The sequence below is a fragment of the Mustela lutreola genome, chromosome 4 (genome assembly GCF_030435805.1).
Source record: "Mustela lutreola isolate mMusLut2 chromosome 4, mMusLut2.pri, whole genome shotgun sequence".
In the NCBI taxonomy this organism is placed as follows: domain Eukaryota; kingdom Metazoa; phylum Chordata; class Mammalia; order Carnivora; family Mustelidae; genus Mustela; species Mustela lutreola.
In genome coordinates, this window is record NC_081293.1 from 186801328 (window position 1) to 186820620 (window position 19293).

A 19293-nucleotide genomic window follows, 5' to 3' on the forward strand; every position below is an offset into this window, starting at 1 on the left:
AAATACAGTCTATGGAGTAAGAAGTCCTTGATTCTAGACCCAGGGTTAGAACAGGGGAAGATTTCCCAGTCTCTGATCCTAGGCTTCAGTGTATATAAACGAAGAAGTTAATTGACCTCTATAGTTTCTTCCAGGTCATATAGACTACAGTTCTATAGTTTTAATCTTTCTTCCTTCAAGGGCCCTATTTGAGAGAAATAATCATAAATTAGAATAACCTTCCACTGGTAGACAGTAACTCAAGTAATGAGGTAAGTCTGCTGTGATAAAACAGAAGCCCATTTTCTTTCATTTTGTCCCCAAACTTACCGCCTGCTTGCACCAGGAACAGCTGATGGCCACAATCTCTTTACTGTGGAAGGAGAATTTTTGCTGGAAGCCCTGGGATGTTAGGACAAGAGATAGAGAATTTAAAACCACTTCAATCACTGCACGCATTTGCCTTCCTGAAGTCCAATGAAGTGAGTAAAGCCAAAAGTGGCCCCACCACTCAAGGTGACTCAAGGGACTGCAAATACCACATTCAGCACTTATGTCCACCACCCTCTGTCATCCAAGAATGTCCCATTCCTGATTCACCTTGAGTGTAAGAGGAGGTACCAGTATTTGCTGTGCCACTAACTACTCAAAGTCAACCACAAAAAGAGTTGTTTCTTTTCCCCAAATAAACATGGTTCAGATAGGTTTTTATTACAAGTGAAGGAAAAGCCACTATTGGGTCATGTGGTTCTTTGTAATAATGGCCAACCCATCTCCGAGGGGCTGCACAATGTTAATATCTGAGAACCCACAAAGAGAAAAATTAAGTATCAGAGCTAAGACCTAGAAGTCAAGGTCTGGGAAGAGTCCAAGAGTGTCATAGGAAATTCAAACACTTTCACCATCCTCTCGGGACTCAAAACAAGCAGCTTTCAATTTTCATTCTTCACTAGCAAGCAGCAATGAGATTAATGGAATAGCAAACACAGTCCTCTTAAATGAATAAACAGAATTACTTTTCCATCAAGAATGGATGAGATGCTTTTTGGCAGCTGCTGTCCTCAAATAATTACCAGAGAGAAGGAGGCAGTAATGCTCAAAGAATTTTGTTTAGCTTTCCCAAAGATCATCCATTTCTATCTGCCTGTGACATCTAAACCCAAATAAACTAATGCAAGACAATGACCTCAAAACAATTGAAATAGGGATTTTGTAAAGTGATTGAAAGAAAAGAGAAAGATGCAATGGGCAGGGAAGTTTTTAAGGTGCTGGCTGAAAAAGTCTTGCTTTAACGTATACAGATCGTTTTAAGAAAAAAGATCGATTTACACATTATTATAAAACTTCGCAATGGCACTTTTTTTTCAGTGCCCCAAACTCCTACCCATCTGCAGCATTACACTAAGGAGCACTTCCTCCATGTTGATCCTTTCCCTTCTCTTGGGTTCCTAAAACCCATTCATGTTCTCCACCTGCTGCTCTCATCTCCTGCATATGACAGAAGACCAGGATCACTTTCAGCCCTCTGGGCTCCATGATTGCTCCTGAAATCCTTTTCTTTTGTCCCAAACTCAAATCTCACTTCCAGAAACATGACTTAACATAAGACTCCCCAGGATTTTGAAACACTTCTCCATCAAAAACCCATTTGTCAGCAACTGAAGTGCTAACAATCATTCCAAGTCCACAGGAGTGAATCCAACAGGCTAGACACCGCTCTCCTTACAAGGCCTGCTTACAAGGTTGGCCCTTGGCTGGCATCTAGAAACTTGGATTTCAAGAGGGTGCCCCGATTCCCACTCAGTTAAGAGTGGCTCATTGCACCTAAAATGTGGGTACAAACAATGTGGTTTATGCTGAACACTGCTTTCCTTTTGAGTCTTGGATTTGGGAATGTGTCATGCAGAAGGTACTTACATAAACAGCCCCCCCCCCCATAAAAAGTCTGAGCACTGGCCCTCTAATGAGACCGGTAGACAATATTTCACATGTGCTGTCACCACTCATATCAGAGGAATGAAGCACATCCTGTGTGGCTTTGTTAGGAGAGGACTTTCAGAAGGTTGCACCTGGTTTCCTCCAGACTTTGCCCCATGTTCCTACCCCCTTTGCTGATTTTGCTTTGCGGCCTTTCATTGTAATGTATCACAGCTGTAATGTTTACAGAGTTCTAGAAGGAATCCTAGAGAATCTTCAAAACAGGTGATCTTGGGGACCCTAACAGGCTCACCTCTCCCCAAACAGTACTGTCACTTTCCAAGGAAAGGACGCACTGTTTGTAAAACACACATGGACGAAATTATGAGGGTTGGTGGGCTGTTCGTTCACGGCTGTGTGGCCAGCAACAACCCACACATCCCCCAGCACCGAAAGTGAGGACTCCCCGACAGAAACGGCTCACACAGAGGACACAAAGTCAGAGGGCCAAAGGCAGGTCCTTTCAATTCAAGGCGGTACAATCAGATTCAATAGGAGTCAATGTGGTATAAGACAGCACCAAGTATGAAGGAATGAATTCACATGGGAGGTGTCTGCCAAGCTTGCCATCATCTCTCAGGCCACTCTTGACGGCCTGGGTGAAAGAGAGATGAATAAAGCTGCTTTTTAGAGCCACAGAACAATTTGTGGCTGTGTGAGGAAGGAAGCTGTAGCCAAGAGCAAGTAAACTGAAGCAGGGGCAGTGTCTGCGCAGGAACCCCCAGGCCAGCGCTGGCGGCAGGACAAGGTCTCCCCCGCCCCCTCCTCCCAGCCAGCAGCCATCAAGCTCCACTGATGGGTCACTTTGCATCGGGACGTTTGCTCCATTGACTAACTTCTTTCTCCTGGACAGTCTGTTTTCCCCTGTGTTCTTCATTCTCTCCTGGGCACAGCCACCAGGGAAAATGCCACGGCTTACATATCACTGTCTATCTCAAAACACCCAAAGAACTACTTTCAAGATTAGAGAATCAACTATTCCTACTGGCATTCAGACCCATCCATAACCTCCCCAACTTTTGGACATCAGTCTCTCATCCCCTCACTATTGTAAATTCTTATGTTTAGTAGGATGGATTTAATTATATTTCCAACATGCTCCATTCATTTCCATGTTTTTGCCCATTTTTTTCCCTGTTATCCTCAAGCCATCATCTAGAATGCCTACCACTCTTTCACACATAGCATCTGACGTCTGTGACGTTGACGTGCTGCACGGCTAACAATCAGTATGGCAGAATTGGTGACGTCACAGCAGTAGCTACAACTAGAAGTCTGACTGTTGCTGGGTCTGGTGTACTGGTGAACAGAGTCCTGGATGCCATCACACAGCCCCTGTCCTAGCAGTTTCTATAGCAGGTGACTGCAGATCAAACAGAAGCTGATGAAGAGATCCCCAAGCTGGGAAGAGTTCTTGGATCTTCTAATTATTGGCCTGGTGATCTGAGGCACATCACTTAACCCTTCCAATGTCTCCCTTCACCTGAAAATGAGACTAAAACTACAAACTTCTCCTATACCACAAAACAGTTTTAAATATCAAATGAGGCAGCGTATTGCAGAGATCTTTACCCAGTAAATAGAAATGAAGGAATACTTTTATTGCTAAGAGCTAACAACACAAACCTAGGAACAACACAAACCTAGGAACCACCACCTGCCAGTAACGCCCTCCGGCGACGAAGAAAACTGGAGATACTCTATTTGATGGTACAAAGTGGATTAGCCCCATCTCTCTACTGAATATTGGCCTTCTGGCTTCAGGGAGAAACAGTCAGTGAGTCCCCTGTTGTCCCGACGGCCACACTGATAGCAGACACAAACAACGAGGCCATCCACAACTAGGGCTCTGGGCACTGTGCTAATACTGAATTGTGGTGGGTCCCTTGGAAATGAGGTCCATGCTTTGTTTTGGAGGCTATCCTGGCAGAATCACAGCAGCCATGGCTTGGGGGTTATTGTCTAACATAGAGACATAAATAGAACCACATCAAAATCTTCATGAACCCGGTTCCCACAGACCACCTGCAATGGAGAGATTTTGGCCGGGATCTCAGCACAGCAAAAAGAGCCAGATTCCTAATTACCCATTTTTAAATGCTGGCCCAAATCTAATATTATGGTACTGACAGATGCCCTTACTGAATTTCAGCTGACTCTGATTTTTAAGGTCTATTTTGCTCATCACTATCAAAGAGCAAAATAGGGATGTGAGGTCAGATGCTTTGGATCTGACTTGAGAATTATAAATATAAATGCCATGAACCCTGAGAGATAAGGTCATTTTTTTTTTTTTTTGGTTGAGTTTTTTAATGAAATTGAGTCCTTGGACTAAAGTTTAAACAACATTTATTCTGAGCAGCTCTGCTGTATCTTTCTCTCCTGTAATCTAGGGCATATACCAAATGGCCCTCAGTTCTATGGCCTTGGTTTAAACTGGGGGGGGGGGGAGGCTTTACTTGAAACAAACAAATGATTTTACTGTTTGTGTACTTAACTGAGGTTTGGATAAGGAAATCTCCTGACCTCTGCCTGATTCTCTGTTTGACTTCATTTTATCCAACAGAATTGCTGATGCTGCTCTTGCCTCCAAAATTTTAAACAATAAAAACAAAATAAATCTCTGCATATCTGCTCCCATGTCCAAGGTTCACAAACTATTGCAAAAGGCAAACCCAAGGGAATCATAAGACTAAGCCAATATTTATCTCCAAACAGAGAACCTGAAGTATTTTTGCTCAAGTACTTTCTATAATTTTTTGAAAAATATGTATATTTTTACACATTGTATATTTGATATCTAAAATGTGCATCAGATGCAAGTTCATTATTTCTAGAAAAATGAGATGAAATTCTAAAATAAAACTATTTAACACTCTTATAAGCTTACCCAATGGAATATAAATACCACAGCTACTTAATACACTGAAAAAGGGAATGTTTCCAATCCGGGCAGAACCTCACTAAAGATCTCAAACTGGTTGTGTTGTTTCAGTGCAAATGCTTTTAACCAGCTTAGGCTCACAAACAACTGTGACATTTGAGCACCACCAGCTGAAGCTGATACATAGCTAAGACCTTTGAGTGACCCCAGAGTAGACCCACAGCCACCTAACTGAAAACATCTTTTTAGCCTATAAAAAGGATACTTGTGGGGCGCCTGGGTGGCTCAGTGGGTTAAAGCCTCTGCCTTTGGCTCAGGTCGTGGTCCCAGGATCCTGGGATAGAGCCCCACATCGGGCTCTCTGCTCAGCGGGGAGCCTGCTTCCTCCTCTGTCTCTGCCTGCCTCTCTGCCTACTTGTCTGACAAATAAGTAAATAAAATCTTAAAAAAAAAGGGGGGGGGTATTTGTTTGACTGTTGAGTGACCCAGGCACAGACCTACACCAATCTAATCTAACCAATCCAAAACCTTCTCCCCCAACAAATAAAAAGTGACAATTGTTTTGACCAACTACCCAGAGACTCGTGGACGAATTTTGCCCTATCCAGAGTACAACCTCTACTCTTCAATTAACAAAACCACCATAAACCAATCCCTTTCCTAGTACGTACAAGCTGTTGACATTTCCCCTTGACAAACTATTAGTCCAGTCTTCCATGATATGTGTACCCTGCCTGACAATGTTAATCAGTAGATATTAGGCTATTTTTATAATATGCCTTTTTCCTTGGTCTTCTCACAGGGAAAATTTAGTAGCATCGATATATGCACCCTTTAGGCTAGTGCAGCTTTAGAAGAGCCTAGATATGGAAGCAATCTAAGTGTCCACAGATGTATGGATAAAGAAGATGTATGTGCGTGCGCGCTCACGCGCATGCACACACACACACACACACACACACACACACACACACTGTCAGAAAAAAAGGAACTCAGCCATAAAAAAGAAATTGTCATAGAGATAACATGGAGGAACCTAGAGAGTATTATGCTTAAGTCAGAGAATGAAAAATATTATATCATCTCGCTTTCTGGGGAATCTAAAAAACAAAACAAATGAACAAACAAAAAACAGAAACAGACCCATAAATACAGAGAACCAATGGTTGCCAAAGGACAGGGGTGTGCGTGGATGGGCAAAACAGGTAAAAGGGAATGGGAGGTACAGGCTTCTGGTTAGGGGATAAATAAGACAGAAATGGAAGGTACAGCACAGGGAATACAGCCAATGATTTCTTGTAGCATTGTATGGTAACAGACGGAAGCTATACTTTTGATCGTAACACGATCACTATGTCAGATCACTATGTTGTGCACCTGAAACTAACACAACATTGTGCTGACTGTACTTTAATAGGAATAAAAAAAATACCCCCAAAATGGCAGAATTAATATTCTAGTTTATGCAACATTAGAGTTTATTTACTCATAGAGAATCCAATTTACCTGAACTTCCTAAATTTCCTATACTTGTTTTGCTAGTCTTAAGCTAAAATTTGTATGAATACTCAAGATTTTCCAAAACGTAAATCTATGTGGTCATCTAAAATGAATGATAATAAATGATGTCTTTATAAACAGAATTGTAGGAAGCAATGTTTTTATAATTTCTGACAGTGCTATAAATTATGAATCTATGGTGGCTTTATTAAAATGATCTTCAAAAAGTCTTAAATTCTTGCCTCTTGGGTTTAATTACAATACACTTTATAGCATTAATTAAAGGCTCTGAAAATTTATCGATGCCTTTATTGCCCATAATATGCTCTTGCTCCAGGATAATTGCTGACTTACACACACAGATTGACACTTTATTATTTTTCAATAAAACATTCTGTGTCCTTCCATTCTAATGCTGCTGCTAATTACAATGCATTAATCAGAGCTCGTCAGTCTTATTATCCTCATCATTTCTGCTTTTCCCATTAATTTATCTGAAGGCTCCTGCTATAAACTACAGATCATATATTGAGGAAGCAAAATTTGGGGCACCGTCATCTTAGTAAAGTTAACATGGCTACCATGAACTTGTCAGACTATATGGAGAGTCTAAGATATGATTTCCAGAACTTAGTCCTTTCAGAGACAGATGACTTCATCGAAGCAGATGGCTTGCAACCCAGGACCTTGCCTATTAAGGAATAATTAGGATTAGGCCTATAACAATGGCTACTGATTTACATTTTAATCTACATGTTAACTACTTTTAACTGTGATATTTATATTTTATATTTTTATGACTACCCGGATTTGAGGACAAAAATGTTTTATACAGATACTTGCTGTTATACGCAACATGGCCCAAACTGCATATGAAACTAACTGTTGGGTCTGTTTTTTTGTCCTAGTACACCTGGGAAGTTCCTTCTATGGAAGTATTTTCCTAATGAGACAACCAGCTACAATACAATAATGATCATCCATGAAAATTAATTTCATCTCATTGTCCTATGATACTTACCAATAAAATTATAACACTGATGATATTCACCAAGCAGGTTGTTTTGTTTAAAAACAACTTCTCCCAAAGATAGGATTGATGTTACTACAGTTACCAAATGCAAATCATTGCAGCTTTTCAGAGAAGCCATATGATCTATAATCTTGTTGACAGTATGACATTCCAGGAGGTAACTGGCTGTACTTTTACTCTTAACTAATTGAGGAAAACACTCTTCTGCTGCACACTTTCTTTCTGTGCAAACTTGGGCTATTTTGCTATAACAGCCCCCAGACAGCTGAGAAAGAGACAAAATTTGCCAAAATTACTCAGATTTCGCCCCTCCTGGTTTCATGAATTTATGTCAAAGTAAAAGCACCAAATAATGTATCCTTTTAGAGAAAGAAAGGATTCTGCTGTCTAGAAATAATTTTGACTTCATTCTAAGGGTTTAATAGTCAACTGGTGGATTTCCCAGCTATACCTAATAGCCACTATTTCCATGACATTTTGATCATCTCTTCCTCTACCACAGCAATTCTGGCATTTCTATTCAACTTAATGAGGACTGTTTTTTGGTTCAAGTTTCAAACACCATCTAATGTTACATTACCCTTCCTGATAGCATTTCAAATGACCTAATGACCTGTCACATCAACTGCACATGTGCAGCCAGAGCCATGTGCCTTGGTATACAGGCACTAAGAATGAACAGATCACACCTCAAAAGATCGGCTGCAGGACATAACCAGGATGTACCAGCTGGAATGGGAAAGCATACATGGGACTGCATCCTGAGGGTTCAGAATAAAAAGGGGCAGGACTACAAGTTGGATAAAGGAGTCTCTCAGTGTGGGAGCAGTCCTCTATAGTAGGGCATTTAGCATATTATCAGGAACCCCAGAAAATGATGCTAACACTCAATGGCATTCTGAAAACTTGAATAAAGAAGCTTCATGTTAAGTAAAGTAGAAATTCTTGAATTGCTATGATAGGAGAAGTGATGAAAGTCTCACAGAAATAGACATGATGGAGTTGCTGTATTAGGTACAAATTAGGAAAATCCATCAGCTGACTCTGTTCTGCAAGAGGATGCAAAGGATACTCCCCTTAAAAAAGCAATGAAAAACTGGTAAGAAGGACACTATCACTGTTGAGAAGTTCTCCTCTGTAGGATAGGTCTGATGGTATGAAATGGCTTATGGAGTGAGCATTCTGACACCAACTGGGATTACGGAATCCCAAAATAATGGGGACCATATGGTGCCACGTAACCACTGAAGCAAGGTGGGTACAATTACTGCAAGACTGAAGTTGCAGCCAATGGGGCTGGACCTACGGAGACCTATCAGATGGTTAATACAGCATTCCCTCCCCAGCAAGATGGATTTTCAGATAAAATGGGTATTGCTCAATCCATACCATGAAAAGAAATCAAGAAGGGAGGATTAAGAGATATGAGGACAAATGCTCCCGTAGAGAATCATAATCTTTTGCCTCATTTCTGGACTTAGGCCAGTTTTCAAAGATAAAACTCACTGATTAGAAAGAGCAAGTCCACAGAAAAATCCTACAAGATCATAGCAAGGGTCTATAGCAACATTTCCCCAGCTTCTAACTAGAAGGATCTACAGACATTTGCTTGAGTAGTTGTACACTGGGGAGGCAGAAAATGTCCCCATACTCTAAAGACCCTGGGACAAGAGCCCAAGTTGAAATGCATACCCAAGGACCTGGCTGGGTATGAAGCAATATCTTGGTACCCTGTTAGAGTAGAGATGTATGAGGTCCAGTTAAAAAAATAAAGTCCTGGACCAGGACTGGTTCACAAAGTGTCTACTGGTTCCACAAATCCACAAGGATTAATTTCCCTAATCCCTAACTGTGTAATTGGAGTGGACATATCTGGTATATTTGGCATAACTCCAATTATTGGTTCCTTGGACTGTTGTGCAAGAGCTGGCATAGGGAGGAAGCCCAGGTGAAACCGTAAACCACCCTCCCAGTCATATCTAAATCAAAACCAATGTCACATTCTCAAAAGTAATGGGTACCAGGTGATATTAACTGATTAATTTTTAAGTTATGACAATGGTATTGTTTGTTTCTTTTTTAATTATTACCCTTTACCTGCCATCCTTAGAGACTGCAAGAAGCCATGACCATGGTCCCCAAAATATTCCCATTTAATTCACAAGCTGAGCTCCTACAAAACCAGATATTGGGGCACCTGGGTGGCTCAGTGGGTTAAAGCCTCTCCCTTCAGCTCAGGTCATGGTCTCAGGGTCCTGGGAGTGAGCCCCACATTGGGCTCTTTGCTCAGCAGGGAGCCTGCTTCCCCCTCTCTCTCTGCCTGCCTCTCTGCCTCCTTGTGATCTCTCTCTGTCAAATAAATAAATAAAATCTTAAAACAAACAAACAAAAAAACAGATATTATACTGGAGAATAACACCGGATTACCACAAATTCAACCCGGTCTATCTAAATGCAGGGATCTTCTGACCATGAGTGTATGACATGGGGTCACTGATTTGGCAAATGAATTATTTTCCATCCCTTTCTGAAAAGGGAATCAACAACTGTGTACAATCATTTGGTGGAGTTAACAGGGCTTTTGACTCATCTGAAATGCATCCCAGTGTACTGCAAAGAGACCTGAACCATACAAATATTCTGCAGAACACCACTAGGTTTACTCTATCAATGACATCGTGTCTAAGTGGATGGCAAGAAATGGTAAGAATGTGGACAGTCTTAATAAGATAGAAGGTGGGGAGATAAGCACTATGAAAACACAGAGGTCCCACACATCATGAAGCTTCTAAAGAGCAGTGGTCAAGGGCATGCAAGAATATCCTGTCCAATCTAGAGGAAAGATCATTGAATTCCACAGTTTGACCACTAGCAATGAAGCACAGCACCGTCTAGGCCTCTTAGGGCTCTGGAGGCAGCATACTCTGCACTGAGGAATACTGTCCTGATCCATGTATTGGATGACATTAAGTTGGCTGTCCTGATCCATGTATTGGATGACATTAAATTCTTCCAACTTAGAGTGAGGCCCAGTGCAAAAACATCTCTGCAGCCACGGCCAGTCTACAAAGAAAAGTACCCGCTATTACTTGGGTCATACAACCAAGACAACCCCATGCTACTAGAGGTACTGGGGAAGGAGGAAAGATGCCCCGTGGGGTTAATGGCAAGCCCCAATGGGAGAACCACAACACAGATTGGATTCTGAAGCAGGGTTGTGTCATCTGCAGGAGAGAACCACATATCTTTCAACAAACAACTCCTAGGCTACTGTGCTCTGCTGGAAGAATTACCTGAGTACAGATCACCAGGAGGTCATGACCTGGATTCTGTCAGATCACAAAGCCATAAAGTTGGGTGGGCCCAGCTGCAATCCATCATTATATTCAATGGGGACCATCTGGGATTTGGCATGAGCAATTCCAAAAACCACAAGAAAGATGTCTGAGGGGGTCAGACTCCCCGTATCATCCACTCTTACACGTAGTACCAGGCCTCTTATTTGACTCACACCGATGAAGATGAAGATATAGAGGTCCCTAATGACCATCTCACAGGGGAGGAAAAAGCTGAGACTGGTTTCCAGATGGGTCAAGTTGGCCTGTGAGTCCAGGTCAAAGGCAGACTACGGCTTCACTAAAGCCTACTTGGGAATGGCCCAGAGAATTGTAAATAGGAAGAAATCTTCCAAAGAACATCACTTCAGGTAGGGCAGCTGCTCATCCACTTTGTGTGAAAGGATAGGAAGGTAGCCTGACCCATGAGTATAAAAGGACTTACGGGCAATGGTGAATGGCTTGGCTAGTTGATGAAAGGCTTGGAAGGAAACAGGGAGGTGTGGGGAAGAGGTACGTGGATGCACACATGAGAGTCGAAGGTCTTAAGACAAAAGGTGGGGAGATAAGCACTACGAAAAAACAGAAAAATCAGTGAAGCTTCTAAGGTTTGAAAGTGAGAGTAAGAGACAAGGAGTATAAGGTGAGAGTAAGCACAAGGAGAGGAGATCATGGTATTACATATTAAAGTCCACCAGAGAGCACTCGCTCTATAAGAACTAAACACTTGGGCGCAGTAACAAGGACTCCACAGTCTCATGAGCCATCCATGGCGCAGCAGGCTCCGGGGCGTGGCCAGGACAGCAATGGTGAACATTGTTTGGGTCCAAAAGCAAGAGATCTCACCCCCCAGAACGAAACTAACTCCTGCCCCTGATGAACGTCTAACCTGCCGGCCCCTTCCCAAGGCTGAGCACTGAGTATGGCACCATCCTTCAAAGGGAAGAACCAGCTATTGATGGTAAACTGATCACACTGAATCCTTTCCACTGTGGAAAGGGACGGCAACTGATCTTCACTGAAATCAACACACATTTGGGGCATGGGTTTACCTTTGCCTGCGGCTGGGTTTTGGTCAGCACCACTCTGCAAAGGCTTACAAAATCTGTTACCAACACAGGATCCTGCATAACACTGTGTCAGCCGGAGGAAGCTATTTGACAGCAATGAAGGTGCAGAAGTGAGCTTTCAGCCATGAAATATGCTGGTCCTATGGCATCCCACACCACCCAGGAGTTGCAGGCCTAACAGAGAGACAGAATGGCTTTTGAAGGTGTTAATGGAATCTAGCTTTCAGAGGATACCCTGTGAGAACCATGCTCTAGGCTCAGCACGCTCACTAAATCCATAATCATTTCATGATGCCGTCGTTTCCGGCGTAAAATACATGGATGCAGAACCCAAGGAGTTGGAATAGGAGCAGTCCTGTCTACCGTCCCTCCCATTGGGCCACTTGGGGAATTTGTGGTGCCCATCCCCAGAACCCTGGGCCCTCAGGGTCTGAATCCCAGCTGGGGAACATCTCTACCATGGGACATCACAGGAGGCCCTTGAACCTTAAACTACCACTGCGGCCAGTTACTTTGGGATCTTTGTGTCAAGAGAGTAGCAAGCACAGGAAGGAGTCATCATCTTGGCAGGAGTAATTGCTCCTGATCGTTAGGTGCAGGTCTAGTTATTATCTGACAAGGCCGGCTAGAAGAATCTATCTGGCACCCAGATTACCCAGTAGGGCATCCTCACTGCAGTTCAACTCCTCCCTCTGCACCAGCCCAGTGCCTTCCCAGTGAAGGCACTTCTGGAGAAAGAGCAACAGGGATGAGAGCGCCACATGAGCTGTAACTATCAGGACACTGACCAAGCCAAAGACCAGGGAGAAGTCGCCATAGCAAAATGTTTCTACAGAACTTGAGTGAGAACCGAGTGACTCAACCCCTGGGGACTGAAGTGCACAGCTTCTGAGCCCTCAGCTCTTTTACCCTTTCTTTTTCCTTTTTTTTTAAACCACTTTATCGAGGTACGATTGACATCCAAAAGGCTGTACATATTTAATGTGTACAACTCAATGAGTTCGGAGATAAGTATATACTTAAGAAGCCATCACCATAATCTATGCCATAAACATGTCCATCACCTCCAAGTGTTTCCTCCTGTCCTCCTTAGTAGTTGTTTTTTGTGATAAGAACTCTTAATATCTACCCTCTCGGCAACATTTTAAGTCTACAATACAGGATTGTTCACTGTAGGCACTACCTTGTACAGATCTCAAGGTTTCGTTCAACCTGTACAACTGAAACTCTGTACCCTTTAACTATTCTTTCTCCATTTCCCCTTCCTTGGATGAATCTGAAGGGCATTATGGTGAGTGAATTAAGCAAGACTCAGAAAGACAAATACTATAGGAAACCACTTATATGAGGCATCAAAAAGTCAAATGCATAGAAGCAGAGAGCAGAATACTAATTGCCCTTGTCTCCTTTCTTAATACTCAGCCAAGGACAGAAAGAAAAGCCAGGCTCCCGGCAGCTATGTTGGCAGGGGTTTATTGGAGAGGCTTGATTTCTTCACCCTGGTTGTGTTACCCACTCTACACCCCCCGACTGAACCTCTCGAAGTTAAAGCCAGAAGATTTCGAGCAAACACACAGACAAATAACCAAACCTGCCTAACCAGTGCAGAGATCCTCACTCTTGAACTTCCATTTCTTGCCTTCAAGGGTCTCTTGACAGCTGACCCCAGGGGACACACATTTCCAGATGAGTAGAAAATGGTGTTTTATGGTGGTAAAGGAACATCTCCCATAGTCTCTAGTCAGTATTTGTCATTATTTTTATTTTACCCCCATTATTTTTCTCTAATCCCTTTCACTATTCATAGAGTATCTCAACCATACCTCATTGAATGTTTTAAAGCATTTTATTCTTTTTTGCAATAAAAAACTTCTATTGAACATATTTCCTTTAAACATATGTATTTTAAATATCATACCATAAGTTCATTTTAAATTAGTTGCTAATAATAATATTCTTTATAGTAAAAGGTAGTTTTGATAGTTTCCCATTTAATTAGTGCTATGCTTTTACTTAAACTCTATATGATAGTATATATAACTTACAGATAAATAATTCAAAATGATGCAGTGTTTGGTTAGGGAACTGGAAGGTACAAAAATGTAGACCAAAGTTTAACCATGCACTGTTGCATTAAAAACTGCTTTCAAGATTTGGTGTTTGGAGGTTTAGCTAGCACATTTATTTTTAGAACTTTTATATGTGTTTCTAAATGAAGAAATAAAAGATAAGGGCTCAAATTATGATTTACAAGCATATTTTCACAATTGCCATACTGCTGGGCTTGAAGGCTTGGTTCCTTCGATAATGAAAGGTAAAATTAGCCAGAATCGTGAATGTATTTTTTCTTTGCACATTGATTTTTTTTTAAAGTACTCTGGATAACTCAATGTTGAGTGAATTTTAATTGAATGAATGTGTAGATGTGGTGAAGATCAGTAAGAGATAGGTTTGTGGAGTAAGTATGCATCCTTCCTTTAATCACTGGCTGAATACAGCTTTACATTAAACAATATCTGCTAGATCAATCCCACTGCCTCTCCAGATCCACTATCTTTCTTTATTTCACATCTCATTGTAAAAAGTCGTCTTTCATGGGTTATGTCAACAGTGCCCCTCATGCTCTGGTTTCTACTAGATTTGGCCACTGGAGGTACTGAAGGTAAGTGAGGTTGGGGTATTTATTCCCCCAGCTGGTAGGTCACCTGGGCTGGCTAAGTCTTGTGACTAAAAGTTATAGCTCCTGTGGAGGGGTTCTTCCATGTCCTCACCTCTTCAGAGTTGACTTGACCATGGCTCTTTTTTTTTTAAATTTTTTTTTAATTAACATATAATGTATTATTAGCCCCAGGGGCACAGGTCTGTGAATCGCCAGGGTTACACACTTCACAGCACTCACCATAGCACACACCCTCCCCAATGTCCATAACCCAACCACCCTTTCCCTACCTGCCCCCCCAGCAACCTTCAGTTTGTTTTGTGAGATTAAGAGTCTCTTATGGTTTATCTCCCTCCCAATCCCATCTTGTTTCATTTATTTCTTTCCTACGCCCCAAGACCCCCACGTTGCCTCTCAACTTCCTTGACCATGGCTCTTGATGACTTCTTCACTATCCCTTGGAGTTTCTCCTCTACTCACACATTTTAAATATTCTCTCTATTAAACACTCATCAAATACATGATTTCAGTTTGAGTATGTTAGCTCTTTTCTGCCTAAACCCTAACTCTTATGTAATACAAGACAATGAATGAAATCAAATTGAAATTATATAATATTCATAAACATGGCAGCCTGTGGTAGTCAGCAAATGTTAAAGAAACTGAGCAACTGAATCATGAGCTCTCTCATCTGATATCTATCATGTGCCACACACACTCAGCCAAACACACGTTCAAGGCTCAAGAGAAAATTAATCCAAATATTTACTTTATTCTGACTTTTAAAAGTAGGAATTAAAACCACAACATCTTTAACTATAAACAATCCCTAACAACCTCATAAGTTTTCTAACCACCAGTCAGAAAAAAAAGTTTTGCTGAGTGACGTGATTATTTTTCACCCCATTCCAATGGGTAAATTATGAATAATGTATATGGGACATGTGTATAAGTGTGTGTTGGAGGGTGTGTGATGGTTTAGAATCCCTGAATGTGTAAGAATGTACAACCCTACTGATGAAAATTAAGCATAGAAGCAAAGTTTGAAATGAATTGGCGATCATTTAATCTATAAAATGGAAATAGAGCCACTAGCTTTCCTTTAATCCAGAGTATAAACCAGGATCCAAAGAAGGATTATTTACTGTCCAGCAAGAGAAACAGGGCTAAGACCATCCCATCCCATAACTGCTTGAGTCTCTGCAAATCCGTGAGCAGCCGTATTGGGATGAATATAGTAATACATTATTACGGGAACATTGTGTGAAAAGTTGGGATCACTGACTTCTCAGCTGATAGTTATGATGTATAGAGAGCTGTGAGCACTCCAAGATTGCTGCCTGAGAACAGGTGAACCAAAGGAGACATGGTCACAGCAACAGAGTCCAGTTTTCCCCATTTGGTTGACCATGCCAACAGAAGACAAAGCCAGAAAATGGAGCATAATGTGACAGTAGGCGATACCTGTCACAAAATATGTTTATTGATTTTCTTTTAATAAAATTCCTCCAACTTTCTTGTGGCTTAGAAGTTACTGGGGGAGTGCCAGCTACTAGGCTGTCCAGTGAAGATATGTTTGCAAGGCAAAGAGCTTGTTTGTCCAGATCCTTCCTACCATTCCCATCTCTAACCTCAGAGCTGGCTGTGCCTAAATACATGTTTCTTCTATCACACACACACACACACACACACACACACACACACTCTCTCTCTCTCTCTCTCTCTCATGGGAAAGCTGAAGATAGTCTACAATCTACTAAGCAAGAGAAAGTCGCCAAGCCCCAAGGCAACACCAGAAAGAGTAGGGGAGATGGACCCAATGAAGGAAGGTCATATAAGAGCAGAGGGCTACTTCCTTCCATATGTAGAATGCAGTACTCCCCCTTCTTCTTCCTCCTCATCTTCCTTTTACCTTCTTCCCCTTTCAACCTATTTCATCTGTCCTCTTTACAGGCCAGAAGGGAACCAACTAAAGGTCACCATGAAGTGAGGAGATAACACCAGTTATAATGGAAGGCCATATCCTTGAAGAAGAGATAGGTAGCCTTCCAAAGAAAAACTTGGTAACGGGTGCTACAGTATGGTATTTTCTTTCCAGTACCAGTCAAAACATCATAATTCATGAAACTTTTTCCAAATCTCACTCACCCTCAACACTCCTACCTCATCTAGCCAATATTTCCAACCCTCTATTGTCAAAAATGCTATGCTAGTCGGTCAGCTCATCCCAGTGCTTGATCCAAAAAAGTCATATCGATAAATAAATTAGGAATTAACTTAAGAGGAATATATTCTTTCAAATAGTCTTGCTTAACCCAACCAAAACTTCCCTTTACTGAGCCCCATTTACTATTGAATAAAAACAAAAAGCCAGAAAACCAAAAAACTTGTAGTGTGATTCACCACCAGTTTAACCTTCTCAGGGGATCCTTATATTCCTAAAGTAGATCTTTGTATGATGAAAAAAGCCACAACCCAAATCTGTTGGCGTCAATCACATGTAGAATCGACGGAGTTTTATAGCATGTGGCCCAAGGAATCCACCCTTTCCCTCACCTTCCTTTTCCCAGTGACCCTGCTCCCCAAGAGGCCTTTGACCAGTCACACTAAGAGAGAGAAAGAGTAGACACAATCAGCCACAAAATGAGGAGGCCACCTCCTTCCAGGAACGGGATGGGGTCCAAAGAGAGCAACACATTTTGTGCTTCTGTGTTGTCCTTTCTCTGCTGAGTTCTGCTCAACCACAATAACGCCGTCAGTGTAAGTAGAGCGTCCCAACAACCCACAGATTTGCTGCTGCTGAGTGAGAAGTGTGACAGGCCAGGAGTCCTCAGAAAGGGCTTTTAGCAAAATAAGAAGTGTTATTTTTTTAACCATCCACAATGAAATTCACCGTAATAGCATATCCATCTCTCTTAAAACGTGCTCATACCTGGATTTAAGACCCCTGCCTCTGGCAGTGAGTTCTACAACTGAAATACCTCTTGAGGAAAGGGACCTGGAGACATAGGGCTTTTCAGAAAGGAGGAGATGTATTGAGCCCTGGATTCAGCGTGAGAGGACTCATCTACCACAGGAGCTTACGAAGGCCCGGGGAGCCTCTCGAGATGGCCGTGGGGGTGCCGGGGCCCCTTACCTTACCACACTGCTTACATTTTCCCTCCTGCCGACGCCGGTGTACCCAGTGATGACGCACAAAGTTCTGTGGGAAAACAACATTAAATGAGTAGGTTTCAATTTGCCAACCCTATTGCTATTCTTTTTTTCAAATGTTTTAAGCATGTTGATTTCCATAAACCATAATCTCAGCCCCTATTAGCACAAAACCAAATATGTGCATGTGTGATTTAACCATAAACATGAATCCACTTGGAAAACTGAAGGCACCCCCATGCCCAGTGATCTTTTGGATCTGTAGAAGCCGCTCATCATGCCCTCCCCCTCCACGTCTTCCTCGTGGCCACCCGGTAACGCCATTATTACTCTGCTTCCTTCCTAGCGGAACACTCTACAGACATGGGAAGTCACTGAAATTCCCTTGGGGAAGTAAAAAGGTGAGGGAGAGAAGATGAAGCAGCAATATCCATTTTTAAAAACAAATATGTATTTTATTGCCTTATATAGGCCAGGCACCAAACATCCACCTTAGAAGGAACTTAAAGAAATTAAGGTCTCGGGAAGAAACAGGTCTCATTCAGGACATACTGGATGAGAATTTGTCACTAGTCAAAGTGAAGGGAAGGAAAAGTTCAAGGACAAAGATGACGGAGGCAAGAGATGTGGACCCATCGTGATGGCTGTGCGATGACGGTGTGTCTAAACTGTCCTGGGGCTCTAGATACTTCATCCATTCTCAAAGTCCATTCTCCTCTTGGATCATAGGAAATACAGAACTTCCTCTTCCTCCCAAATAGTCGATCGCTCCTCAGGAAGGGAGTTAAGGAGCCCCATCACCACTGCTCTTCGGATATATCATAGGAGAGAAAGTTGTTTTTAGGCCCAATGGCACAAATAAACTTATATATACAATTCATCCTTCTTGGACCTATTGGTATTTATATACTTTTTTTATGTTTTATTTTTATTATATATTTACAGAAAATAATTCCTTTTTTTCCTTTGTTCTTTCCTGAGAAAGCACATTTTACCTGACACTAACATGTCTATCATCGGGCCACAGCCTATATTTTCCCTTTAAAAGGCCCTTTAATATGTAGCCAGCCATTCAGTCAATACTAGATGCCTACATCTTGCCAGGCCCTGTTGTAGGTATACAGCAAATAGATCGATGTTGAAGAAAAAAATGTTCTATCGACAAATGAAATTCAGAGCGACAAAAATACCTTGAACAAACATGAGCATTATCTAAAATGCCACCTCCATTTCTCTTTATAATGCCAAATCAATTCAAGTTAAAACTAAACAAAGATCCTAGAGGAATAATGGTCTTTTAGCTATAATAAGATATAGAGAAGCATAATGGGCCCACTAATTAGTCTAAGTTTTGTCTTTCTTTTCCCACTGAGGCAGTTTAATAAAACAAGGACACAATTCTTATATTGTTCTCAGAAAGAAGCTAATTAATAATATTTTTGAGTACTACGTGACAGGTACTTTAAAAAATGCTTTAAATGTAACAATTATTTTAATTTTCATGAGAATTTTTATGAGTAGGGCTGCTATTCAGTTGGTATGTACCAGAAAAATCCCATGAGTTGTTAAAATACTGAAATATTTCTATACTGGTTGATAGATTAGTTTAGTTCCCCTACCCTCCTCCTGACTTCTTCCTAACTGCCATAGCACTCCACCTCACCCCACCGCTTTAACACTGGAAATCTTTTCTACCCCCTCAT

General features: G+C 41.7%; 1 protein-coding gene across 4 annotated transcripts in view; it reads right to left on the reverse strand.

The window, feature by feature from the left end:
- Nucleotides 1-19293, reverse strand: part of DGKI (diacylglycerol kinase iota) — a 436523-nt gene that overhangs the window by 221138 nt on the left and 196092 nt on the right. For all 4 annotated transcript variants that reach the window (XM_059171955.1, XM_059171954.1, XM_059171956.1 and 1 more), the window contains exons 6-7: nucleotides 17574-17639; nucleotides 310-381 (exon numbers count right to left, since the gene is read on the reverse strand). In XM_059171955.1, the coding sequence (XP_059027938.1) occupies nucleotides 310-381; nucleotides 17574-17639 (138 nt within the window). The remainder of the gene's footprint in view (nucleotides 1-309; nucleotides 382-17573; nucleotides 17640-19293) is intronic.